Source organism: Erigeron canadensis, chromosome 8 (assembly GCF_010389155.1).
Source record: "Erigeron canadensis isolate Cc75 chromosome 8, C_canadensis_v1, whole genome shotgun sequence".
Taxonomy (NCBI): domain Eukaryota; kingdom Viridiplantae; phylum Streptophyta; class Magnoliopsida; order Asterales; family Asteraceae; genus Erigeron; species Erigeron canadensis.
Window position 1 is genome coordinate 35758448 of NC_057768.1, and position 12770 is coordinate 35771217.

The 12770-nt window shown below is 31.7% G+C and overlaps 1 protein-coding gene across 1 annotated transcript; it reads right to left on the minus strand.

Annotated features, from left to right (window-relative positions):
- Positions 1-6707: 6707 nt before the first annotated feature.
- Positions 6708-11152, minus strand: LOC122579800 (indole-3-acetic acid-amido synthetase GH3.6-like). The gene is made up of 3 exons (XM_043752034.1): positions 10842-11152; positions 7896-8797; positions 6708-7386 (listed from the first exon to the last, which is right to left on the minus strand). The coding sequence occupies exons 1-3, from the start codon at positions 11150-11152 to the stop codon at positions 6797-6799; spliced, it is 1803 nt and encodes a 600-aa protein (XP_043607969.1). The 3' UTR covers positions 6708-6796.
- Between the last annotated feature and the right edge of the window lie 1618 nt (positions 11153-12770).

The window sequence follows — 12770 nt, forward strand, 5'->3', positions numbered from 1 at the left end:
GAAGGAAAAAGGTTATAATTTAACTTTTTGTATAACCATTTGTCAAGATTTTCACCTGCGTGTGATGCAAGCATTATAACAGTGGTTTTCATAAGGCAAGACAACAAAAGACAGTATGAATAATATTTTTTTTTTATGGTGAAATAAAGTTTTTGATGGCAGTTTCTTGGCAACGGCTGCCACTAAAAGTTTGAGGAGACGGAAGTAATTGAGTTTATGGCTAGTTGATGGTGCAAAAGTGACGCTGATGATCGCATCCGCACGCATTTAGGTGGTTATTCCCGGTGGTTGTTTTCCGAGTTGTTTGCTGTCGGTGGTTATGCAGGTTTTGGTGGATGTGGTTCATATATATGTGTATATGTATATGTATATCCACGTCTATAGTCTTAAGAAGTGGTACCTGACATATAATAGCTTGTAAAGAAATGCAGATAGAGATTTGTAAAGATGACGACATTCAAAAATTAGAAGAAAAGACACAACAAGCGGAAGAAAAAGAATAAAATAAGGGAGGATGAGAGTGGGATGTGGGAATGTGTAAACACGCACGATTGGGAAGGTGTTATTTAGCAGGCTGACGTGTAAAACATTCATTGGCTCTTTTTAGCTAACCAAGCCGGTTACTTTGTAACTAAGCCGATTACCGACTAACCGAGCCGGCACTGTAGAATCCACTTTCGGATTGTTATATATATATAATGATGATGATTTGGAAGCTAATTACTAATTTAGAGTTGGTTTAATAAGAAGTCGATTAGCTAGGCTCTTCAATTGGGTACATGTGTATGTATATATAAGAGGGGATGAGCAGGAATTTTGACCTGAGAAATCCAAGGAGGAGAAGGAGCAATGCCACCATCAAGCAGAACACATTCTGCAGAGTAGCCCACACGTTGATCCTCCTCATACTAATCATCAAATAAGTAGTAGTACAAAATACAAAATAAGAAGTTAAGGAACAATTAAATTGAATTTCAGGAACCAATTGAAAATGTAGTATGTAATAAGTACCCATTCTGGTTCGTCTTCATAATTAAAAAAAAATTCATAGTCGTCGTCTTCGTCATATTCTCCTTTGCGTTTGTCTTTATCGTATCCTTTTTCATTCAAGGAAATATCCATTGAAGTCGTCGTCATCTTTTTCTTCTTCTTGAGGTGGAGCTTCTACAAATCATCATCTTCTTCTCCAATTTATACTCCTCGACCCCCTCTATCTCTCCCGTTTCTTTCTCTCTTTATTTTCAAGGACGATAGACAAATACATATATTTTCTTTGGGAAAATAATTTATGATGTTAAATCATCTTTGTTGAATGATCTCACAAACTTACTTAAATCAATTTCTACACATGTCAAAAAGCCCCCCATGATTTTAATGGTTTGTGAGAGCAACATCGTCTAACCAAAATAATGTTAACATCATTCAAGTTATCCCCATTTTTTTTAGTTAATTACAGAAATCGTCCCTGTCATGGACCTCCGCTTACAGCTTTCGTTCCTAAGTTTAATAATTGACAATTTTAGTCCAAAAAACTTTGTTCCGTCAACACTTTTGGTCCAAAGCATAAACGTTCGTTTAATAGATTGTCACATCCCAGACATGTGAGGGATATAATGGTCTTTTTCCACACCAAAAGTGATGGGTATTTTTCTCTTTCCTTTATTAGAGGGACCAAAAGTGAAACTAATTAAAAATTTGTTCATCTATCATCATTCATCATCATCTCAATCTAATATCTGTGTAAGTTTTTTTTATCTCTAAAAAGTAAGTAAGTAACACCCAATGTCGTCTTCCATGAGTTTTGAGTCTCAATACCTCGACGGTGTATGAGGGAGGTTAAGATGTAGACAGTCTTACCCCTACCACGACGGTGTAGAGAGGCTGCTTCTAGGTTCTATCTAAAGATAAAAAAAGACCTCCGGCCTTGCAAGGGATGAGGATATAACCCATGACCTCTATCTTCAGAGGCAAGGGTGTTAACCACTTAAACCTTGTTGGGTGTTTTTTTTTTTATCTCCGTATGTATCAATTATACAATAGCTGCTTTATATGAGATCAACACAATTCATATTTATACTATCAGACTATCATCAATCTCTACCTCTTTCTTTATACCTATTCTGATCTGTATATATAGATGTATTTATAGAGCTTACATCTATATCTTCGTTCACTAAGGTCCGGTAATGGACTCCGTCGTAGGTTTCCAATATCATCCATTGTGGGTAGGATTCTTTTCAGATCTTGATTTCAAAGAAACTGGTTATAGGTATGGAAGTGACGGTAGGGAAGACTGCGCGATGTGGTAGTTGGGTCGAGGGAGGTGGCGTTGGTGGGTGGTATGTAACACACAAAGAAGATGAAATCCAAGGTTTACTTTTGTTTCAAAGCTAAGAATTAAGATACGGGACAACTATCGGAATTTGTCGTCGAAGAAATCAATACAGGGATGTATGATGAATGTATTGGTAACTAAAATTAGGAAATTAAAATATGGTTTTTGAGATTTTGCCATGTAGATCGGATTTGATGTTTGGATTTTTAGGCAACATGATATGTATTATAAGTTTATATATAATTTATTAGATCTATCATCTATGTATACATATTTCTGAATCTAGATAATATTTAGAGGGAGAGGGGTCATGCCTCTCAAATTCTTATCTCTTCTAAATTCCACCAATTAAATACTTTCAACTCAATATTTCTTTTTAATCCTTCCAACCATCCCTTCCAATCATTTTTAATGGTATTCATGACTTTCTCATTCCTTTCAAAAAAAAATTTTCTTTTTCATTTAAATTAATCAAATAATTAATGAAAAATATATAATTTAATAAATTATGAAAGAAATTATATATATATACATTGATAATAACAACAAACATAATCTTAAGCAAAATATTATACTAATAAGTCTAGGTATAAAAATATAACTTTGAAAGCTAGGATAAGTTTTTGTAAAGAAAATAAAAGTCTAGAGAGCTAGGATAAAAATTTGCATTTTATAGGTTTTGACTACTTATCTTATTCCCTACACCATATATAAAAATAAAGCTCGATCTCCATGATTTTATAAGTTTGATTTTTTCTTTTTAATATCTGCAACATTCAATTCTTCCTGGCCCCATCTCCCCAACGTCTTTATTCTTCTCAACCCGCGTCGGGCTTTAATGCCGTTGAGCTTCATGTCGCTGCCATGTTGCGGGGATGGCGGCGGTGTTCCCTCGGCGGCATGGCATGCCGTTTCCCATGCCGTCCTCCACTCCTCTCTCCCTTACATATATTTATAATATATAAACATGATTTTGATTGTACGTATATACATATTTTTATTTGTATATTGATCTATGTGTGAGTTTGATTTGATATGATTTGAATTTAGATCTGGTTGTGGAAGAATGATGGATGTAAGAGTGGATGGATGTATCATGTATATAGATTTGGATATATCGGTGTATGGATGATAATGATGATGATAAAAAAAAAAGTTTATAATTAATTACACTCTTGCTCTGTGTTAAAAAATGACCATTATACTCATTACGTGTATGGCATGTGACCATCTTATAAACGGATGTATATGCTTTGGACCAAAAGTGTTGACGTGACAAAGTTTTTTGGACTAAAACTATAATTTATTTATAATTTATTAAACTTAGGAACGAAAGCTGCAAACAGAGATTCAAGACAGGGATGATTTATGTAATTAACTCTTTATTTTTTTTATTTTCTATTTGCTCTTGCTGATCCAAGACTATTGTTGGGCTCTATATCTTGTCCATTCATTAAGTAATGACTGGGTCACCGAAACCATTATTGGGCCGTAAGAACTTAAATTCGTACCCACACTTCTTTGAGCCAGATGACGTCACATTTTATATCAATGTTTGGGATTCGGGGTGGTCCTATAACGCAAATTTGTTTCTGTACAAAGTGACTAATTAAGTATCAAAATATTAGTTATTTTTCTATAATTACGAGAGAAGGTGCTCACACGTTGCGGCGGTGAGATGATGGGGTGAAAGGTGATAAGTCATAGAGTGTGATTGTAAATGCTTTACCCGTACAGACTTTGCCCTCGGATTTAAAAATTCGTAAAAAGTATATCAAATGACATCTCTAATGAAAGAGCATGAAATTTTAATAACACCCATACAATTTTTATAATTTATCGATATCTGGTTTTTGAGATAAAAGATTTTGAATGAATTATATAAATAAAATGATTTATGGAGAAGAGAGAAAAAAATAAGTAGTTTAGATTTGAGGAGAGAAAAAAAAATGAGTGGTTGAGATTTGATGATAGAAAAGAAAAAATGAGTGGTTGAGATTTAAGGATACAAGAGTAAGTAGCCGCGCGTTGCGGCGGTGAGATGGTGGGTGATAGGTCACAAAGTGTGATAGCCAAATGCCTTAACCGTATATTAGGTAAAAATTTTTAAATTAGTAAATAAAGAAGAGTGGTAATTTAGATAGTTCAAATAAACTTTTGAGATTATAAAAAAAGAGCAGAATGTTTTATAAAATAGTATAGATATAACTAAAAGATGATGTTAGGAGAACATTTGGCACCCTAATACCCCTCTTTGAGCCTAATCATCCCTCCTTATTAATCGTCTAATTGTTTAATATATATTTAATAGTTATATTATTAAAGGCCGGTCTTTAATTATATAAAAAAAAACTCCCAAAATTATTATTATTTTATTATCTATATATATACAACCTAGAAAAAAAAAACTACAATCAACTACAAAAGGGTTTTCCTTTTTATATATACTTTGTTCATATTTAATCATTATTATTAACATTGAATTCTTATTTTTTTTAGTCCATTATGTGTTCATTATGAGTTTCTCTTCAATAACAAAAAACAAGACCATGTTAGTTCATCTCGAACTCTTAAACAAATACATGTTAACCATTATCTATGACTCCGTGTTATGCATGTATGGACTGTTTCGGAGTGGAACAACCCAACAAAAATCAAGACCTTCGAGATGGTCTTTGTTTATGAATTGATATGTATTTTTCAAATTATATACTTTGTTGCAAATTTTTATTTAATTAAACTTGAAAAAGAAAAGTAAACTATAATCATTATTTATATGGAGTTAATTTTATACAAGTATGTTTTTTTTTAACTTTCGTATTGATTAAGTTGTTTGTGTTTGTATTAAGTTTAGATATAAAGAAACTGCAAACTTAAAGTTGAAAAAAAAAGTTTAGCGAAATCAATATTTATATGGAATTAAATTTTATATGTTTCTTCTTTAGCTTTCTAATTTTTTAACTTTGATTAATATATCTTGAGACTACCTTTTTATTAAACGACATTAATTTTATATAAATGATTAAGGTTAACATAACTTTTCTCTATGTGCCACTCATACGTTGTCGTTTAAGACAACAAAGTTATAATAGTGAGAAATCCCACACTTCGTATAATTAAAACATATATACGTCTCATATTATATATATACTAAAAACTTATACAAATGTACAAGTGTTTTATGCATGAAATGTACAAGCATTTAAAGCACATACTAATTTTAACCAAATTTTGTTTTAACCCCCTAACTTTTAACCAGATTTTGTTTTAACCATTAAAATTTCTATTTTTTTAAACTTTTATCCTACATCAAAGTTTTCGCTTTCATTTTCATGACACTAAACTTTTAGGTTCTCATGTTTTCGTCAAACAACTTTCACACAGTTACGGGTTTACTTTTAAACATTTGGTCTTTGATTATTTTTATTTAAGTACTTTATGCGTGGAATATACAAACTTTAACGTTATGCCCATAATGTACAAGTTCTTATAACACATAATAATTTTTACCATTTTTCATTTTAACCTCCTAAACTTTCTATCTTTTAACTTTTGCCCCATATTAAAGTTTTCTTTTTTATTTTATTGACACTAAATTTTTGGGTTCCCATGTTTTCATCAACTAACTTTCACCATTTGGTTTTGACTATTTTTATTCGTTTTTTTATATGCATAACGTTTTTAAATTTGCCTCACATCAAAGTTTTCGTTTTTATTTTATTGACACTGATTTTTTGGGTTCACATGCTTTTATCAAATAACTTTTACATGGTTACGATTTTACTTTTTAAACATTTGGTTTGACTATTTTCATCCATTTTTTATATATATATATAACGTTTTTAAATTTGCCCCACATCAAAGTTTTCATTTTTATTTTCTTGATATTAAATGTTTGGATTCTCATTTATAATATACTAAAAGGCTATATGAATATACAAGTACGTTATGCGTGGAATGTACAAGTTTTCTATCTTTTAACTTTTGCCCACATTAAAGTTTTCGATTTTATTTTCTTGACACTAAATTTTTGGGTTCTCATGTTTTCATCAAATAACTTTTCATTTGGTTACAACTTTACTTTAACATTTGGTTTTTACTATTTTTATTCGTCTTTTTACATACATAGCGTTTTTACATTTGCCCCACATCAAAGTTTCATTTTTATATTTTTGCCACTGAATTCTTGGGTTAACTTTCACATGGTTACGATTTTACTTTTTTTCGTTTAAAAAGCGTATCACGCAGCAACGCGTGGTTACTATAACTAGTTTTTTCTATGTGCCACTCGTACGATGTCGTTTAAGAAAACAATGTTATAGACTTATAGTAGTGAGAAATCCCACACCTCGGATTTAATATATAAAAACAGTTTTGAATGTATGTATGTATAAAACCGTTTTAAATATAGTACAATATAATTCCGAAAAGTTAAATCATCCGATTAAACTAAATCCAAATTCAAGTTTTGTTGTTCCGCTGCCTATGCCCCGGAAACCATTTTGGGCACTTTGGGCTAAAATAACTCGAAATCACCCTTGAATTTAAAAGCTTTACCATTGGCTCAAATTTCACACACCTCGGAGTCTTGTACTGATTAATGGCAGCGCCTAAACTTACTGCATAATCCATCAACTCGTCAAATGTCCCATTTTTGACAATCTTGATCTCCAATGCTCCAATTGACATATCCGAAACTCGACCTTGCCTATAAACGCTATTCAATGACTCTTCAACTGTAAGACAACAATCTTCATAAACTGAAGTAGGAACCAGCTGGGTTAACCCATTTTCATTAACCTCCCAAAAAATCACGTAGTGACCAGGAATCGTGGTTGTGTCAGCATAGCTCGTGTACTCGGTCAATATCACGTTGAATGGCACCAAATGGTTGGCCGCATTCTCGACTGCTTTGTGTAGCTCTACTTCATCGGTCTTGTCAGAATCGATACTCAATGCCACATTCTTTCGACATAGGAAACTGAATTGAGGAGCCTTGTTTTTGAATCCAACAACTTTTAGTACATCACCAACCATATACCTATAAAGACCTGCTTGTATGTAATAATATTAATGGCGATTTCAGGATTTTCAATAATGTATATCATAAATTCAGAATATTTAGAAAAAAGATAGATTTTTAAAGAAAAATTCCGGAAAATTGTTACATAAATTCCCTATTTAAGAGAACGTAAAATACTTTTAAGGTTTATAAATTAGCAAAAAGGTAATGTTTCCTTTTTTCACATTAAATTTCGTTTCTCAATGACAATATTTTGCTTTTTTTTACTATTTGTTACTAGAAAAGATACTATGTTTCAAAAAATTAATTTATTGAAGTTCTGTTATCTTTTTCTAACAAACATTAAACTTCTAAATTTTTTCCTTTGTCCGTTATAAGAAAATTTGGGAAAAATATTTTTAACTTTTTCGTTTTCCAGAATTTTCACATTTTAAAGGGTAGTATGCGGTCAAATATGACATTATAACAAGCTAAATGGTCCTATAGTAGGAAACACAATAAAAAGTTAATGGATAAAAATTATACTAAAAAACAAACCCGCATAAGTTGTAACAACAATCTCGTATTCTTGACCAAGCTTAACGTCTGCAAGATCGACCAATTGTTGATTTTCGTTCTCGTCGGAGAAACCATCGTTCCGATGAACCGGAAGAAACTCGAAATAAGCCATAGTGGGTATAAGTGTGTAAGCAACCTCACTAGGCTTACAAAGTGGGTTCAAGTTGATACCAAAGTAACACTCGGAAGATGCATACATTGTGCACACAATTGGAAGCCCATTACTATAGTAATCAACTGTTGGTATATACTGAACCATAGACCCCGTGACTATAGCATCAACATATTTTGTGTTTGGCCATAACCTTGTTATAATCCCTTGCCACGATTTCCTCGAGCACTCGAGCTCGATACAGTCAGCAAGACTCGGGTCGGCTTTCAATATTTTCATCACCGATTCCCTTACAGACGGGTCGGTGATAATCCCATTTAAAGTGCCCGTGCGAATATCATGACTCAAAAGACTCCAATGCTTTTCTAAAAACCGAATAGCCCGAATAAACCCAGAAGCGAAAATTGCACCAGCCCGAAGAACTTGTTTGTTAAAATACAACCCACAAAGCATTTGGGAATACATGCTTTGATATGTATCGTGGCACATTATGGTTTCATTTGGGCTTGTGTAATCGGTATATGGGTCGTAGGGTCTATCTTTGAAATAGGAGCTTTTGTAGTAGCTAGTTAACGCGGTTTGGGCCACAAACCCACCCGGTGTTTTGGATTCTGATTTTACGAAGAAAAAATACATGCCCTTACCTTTATCTAGGCCCGATATGAACTGGTCCATTACCGGCATTGTAAGATTGTAAAAGAAAAACTTTCTTCCGAGTTCGTCACTAATTGTCGGAAATAGTTTTCTCTCGCCACCGGAAGTCCCGGAACTACAATATGACAATCTTTAATATATTATTTTCATGTAGGACCTTTACCTTTTTACTGGACCATAGTGCATTAAAATATAAACTTTTAAACTTGTATAGAAACGATTTTAATGTACTTTTAAATAAAGCGTTCAAGACATGAATGAATACGACATTGTGTACTGGACAAACAAAAATAGTATTGTAAACAATGAAAATGTTACAAATTAATGAGGAAAAAATCAATGTTTTTTTTTTTTATTATAGAATGAAGACCAAGAAAATATTCCCTTTAATATATTTTTCTTTATGTTTGTTGTTAGTGAAAAGAAAACAAACAACTTGTTGGTTTCTTTTATATTTTACTCCGTATTTTTCTTGTCCTTTACGGCTAGGAACTGAAAAAGGACAAACAAATGATATGAGATTGAAATCGAGATTAAAGTTTTAATTATTTATTATTAACAGCAAATATAACTACTATTAAACTACTACAATACAAATAAATTTCTTCATAGCAAAGATTGAATAATGGTCATAAATTACCTCAATAGGCAATAACCTATACTAAATGAACTAACCTCATATTAACAAATTAAACTTCAAATTAGAGGACTGAATCAAATTAAATATATTAATACTTATTTAATAGCGCAAGGATACATCATACATGACACTACCATATGTACACGTTTTCAATGGGGGATGCATATAGAGTGTAAAAAAAAACCGGGTTGGAACCCGAACCCGAAAACGAAACCGAACCCGAAACTGGTCAACAACCGGGTTTGAGCCAAACCGGTTCGGGTTTGACCCAACCCAGCGGTTACAAACCGGTTTGGGTTTTCGGGTTTTATTTTCGGTTAGAAACGGGGTTGAGTTCGGGCCGGGTTCGGTTTTTGGTAAAAAACCAAGTCAAACTCGGTCAATAACCGGTCAAAGTTTGACCCCAAACCGGTTTCAAGTCGGGTTGGGTCAAACCCGATTTTGGTTCCGTTGACCAAAGTCGGATTGGGTAGAAACCGGTTTTTGTTCACCTCTAAATGCATATATACGTAGTTTATAGTGTTCAATGCCTTAATTGGAGGGGAAAAAAAAAGATATAAATTAAGTCTTTGTTGGAAAAATTGAAATGAACATCCTTAGGGGTGCTTGGTTCAATTAAAAGAATGGAAATAGAAAAGGTAAAGGGAACACTAAGAAATGCAATGAGTATTTTATTACTTTTGATGTTGCTTGGTTAAGTTAGTTTACTTTATAAACATATACTATTGTATGGAAGTTTATTAAAATAAATATAATAATAATAATTTATTTAATTATTCTTCTAATTATTATTATATTATATATTGATGTATTAATTGTATATAATTATATATGTTCAGAAAAAACTTTTATGTAAAAAAAATAACAACATGTAAACTGACATTGTTATTATCAATAATACATATCTGGATTAATACATATTATTAACATTAACATATGAATATAAATAAATATTTGGATTAGATAACCACCTCATGTAGAGAACGAGAATTACGTATTAGTGGGGAAGAATCATGTATTAATGGGTAATGATAGTTATTACCCCAAATTTACTCTATAATGTCTCATTACTCACTTTTGGTATTGATTAACTCTTATTTTTTTTAATCAAGCATAGTTTTTTATTATCATACTCATTGCTCACCCTCAAATACATTCAACTAAGCATACCCTTAATTATATACTCCAATAATTAGGAGCAACCCCCTTGGACTTTAAAAAGGTAAAAAGAAAACCATATAAATAAGTATTAAATGTCTTTGGGCCTAATACACTCGTAGAGAATCATAGTATCAAAGAGGTCAATTTATTTAAGTTATCATTATAGAAAAATATAAAAATAGTTTAATAAAAAAAAGTATTATATTGTATTATCCTATTTATAGAGTTTTAATCAAATATGTTCTACTTTAAAATAATTAAAAATAAGATGAGTCGTTATGATGCATTTAAAGTTAATAAAATATATAGAAAGCGTACGTGAGGATTAATTCATGTATAAAAAGGTAGCAATACGTACCTTGTTAAGAATTCTACCGGATGAGAGGAAAGAATGGGAGATTTATCGCCATTAGCAATACGAGTTATATCGTTATGAAGATCTTCGTATGTAACAACAGGAATTAGCTTTTTGAACGTTTCACGGTCAGTGTGGCCAGAGAGGCCGTGGCGGAGTAGGTATTCGACGTTGGCATTTTGGGTGAGGATTTCGTAAAGGATTCGTTGTTGGACGGCCCCGGGGTTAGATGTAACATCTTCAATAAACTCAAGACATTTCTTATTTTTCTGTGTAAGATCGTAATCCGAGGTGGTGGATAGTGCCTCGCTCATGGTGGCAGTACTATAAGGAAATATTAGAAATAGAAATGGTGGTTGTGTGGAAGATTATGGGAGTACATGTGTTTATATAGCTATAGATCGATGCCATTTAGGGGGTTAAAAAGGCAATACAAAAATGAAAACATAATAATATAAAATGACTCTCAATACTTGTATTGTCCCTAGTGAACAGTGTTTGTTGGATAAGAATAATTGAGGTGAAAAGGGCAAAGCAGAAATATTATGAAAAATGATGGTATGGGAAAAGGAATAAACCTTGGGGAGAAAAATGATAGATTTTCCGAAGTGACATTTAACTTGATATATCATGTTTAGTTATTTGTAAGTAAAAACTATATATGATTTTTGACCGGTTTAGACTATGTTATTTTACCGGTCCATATTAAAATGATCCTCATCAAATATTTAATAGGAGAAAAACTATATATGTTTTCTTTATTATAAGTCTTCTTTTATAATATTATATTCTTTATGAACTATCGTATATAATTTGATCAAGTTGAAACATGACCTTAAAACATTTTTATCTGGAAAAAAAAATGGTAACAAGTGGCGGTGTGGGCCATATAAAATTTTAAATAGAGAGGTGAGACTTAAAATAACAATACTTAATATAAGCTTTTACACTAACGACCATAAACATACACGGAATAGAATAACATTTTTTTAGAGTAGTTTTCTTCTATATACGATATTTTTTTAATCAGCCATTAACATAAATAAACTATATCAAAAATAGGAATACGATCCTTTTATTTTTTATTTTTATTTTTTTACAAATGATTCTTATTGTATTAATAATTTACAAATATATTAAAATAAGATTTAGGCTTTTTTTAATTGACATTTGGCGTATTAACAAGTGCTTAAATTAAAGACTTTTTTTTAGCTTAATGGTGAACTACACTTATAGGAATATATGTGTTTTACGTATATATTTTAGTTTTATGGCTTAAAACACTATTTATTAACATTTTTTATTATCAATAAATATGATATTAAAATAAATTAGAAAGTGAGGATGTAAGAGTATTTTATAGAAGGGTAAATCTTTAAAAAAATGAAAATAATCATACAAATTTTTTCTTTCCTAAACTTTTTTAATTAAGTTAATTAGACAACCTCCAATTTTGATTAGTCCAACTAGTCAGAGGCATCTCAGGTTTTACCCAAGGTCTTGAGTTTGATCCTAAGGGATGACAAGTCTTGGGTTTTTTCCTCCGAATACTTGTAACGGCCTATGGTCAACATTTCGTTGTCTAGGGTACATGAAAGGTTTTACCATTATACGGTGAGATTTCCCTGATGTTGCATACCGACTGAATGTTCGAAAAAAGAAAAATAGAAAACCAATTAAAAGACTTTATTTTAAGTCCATTAAATGATTACCAAACAGTAGCCTCGGGTCAAACAACAATTGAATTGGGATCAAAGAATTAAGGAATCGAATATCCTCGAGTAAAAATAAACTTAGGCTCAACTTTTGTGCTTAGCTACTCGTAATCGTTTATGCACTTGATTTAAAAAAAATATACTGGATCAATGCTAAAAAAATTGAGGCCGTATTCAAGGTGTGGGTTTCATGCATTTCAGCATTTGGCTCACCTGA

Coding starts and splice junctions, on each gene's coding strand:
- LOC122579800 (XM_043752034.1), bottom strand. CDS start 11,152: ATGAGCGAGGCACTATCCACCACCTCGGATTACGATCTTACACAGAAA. Junction 8,798..10,841: donor CCGGTAGAATTCTTAACAAG/GTACGTATTGCT, acceptor GTCATATTGTAG/TTCCGGGACTTCCGGTGGCG. Junction 7,387..7,895: donor TGTTGTTACAACTTATGCGG/GTTTGTTTTTTA, acceptor ACATACAAGCAG/GTCTTTATAGGTATATGGTT.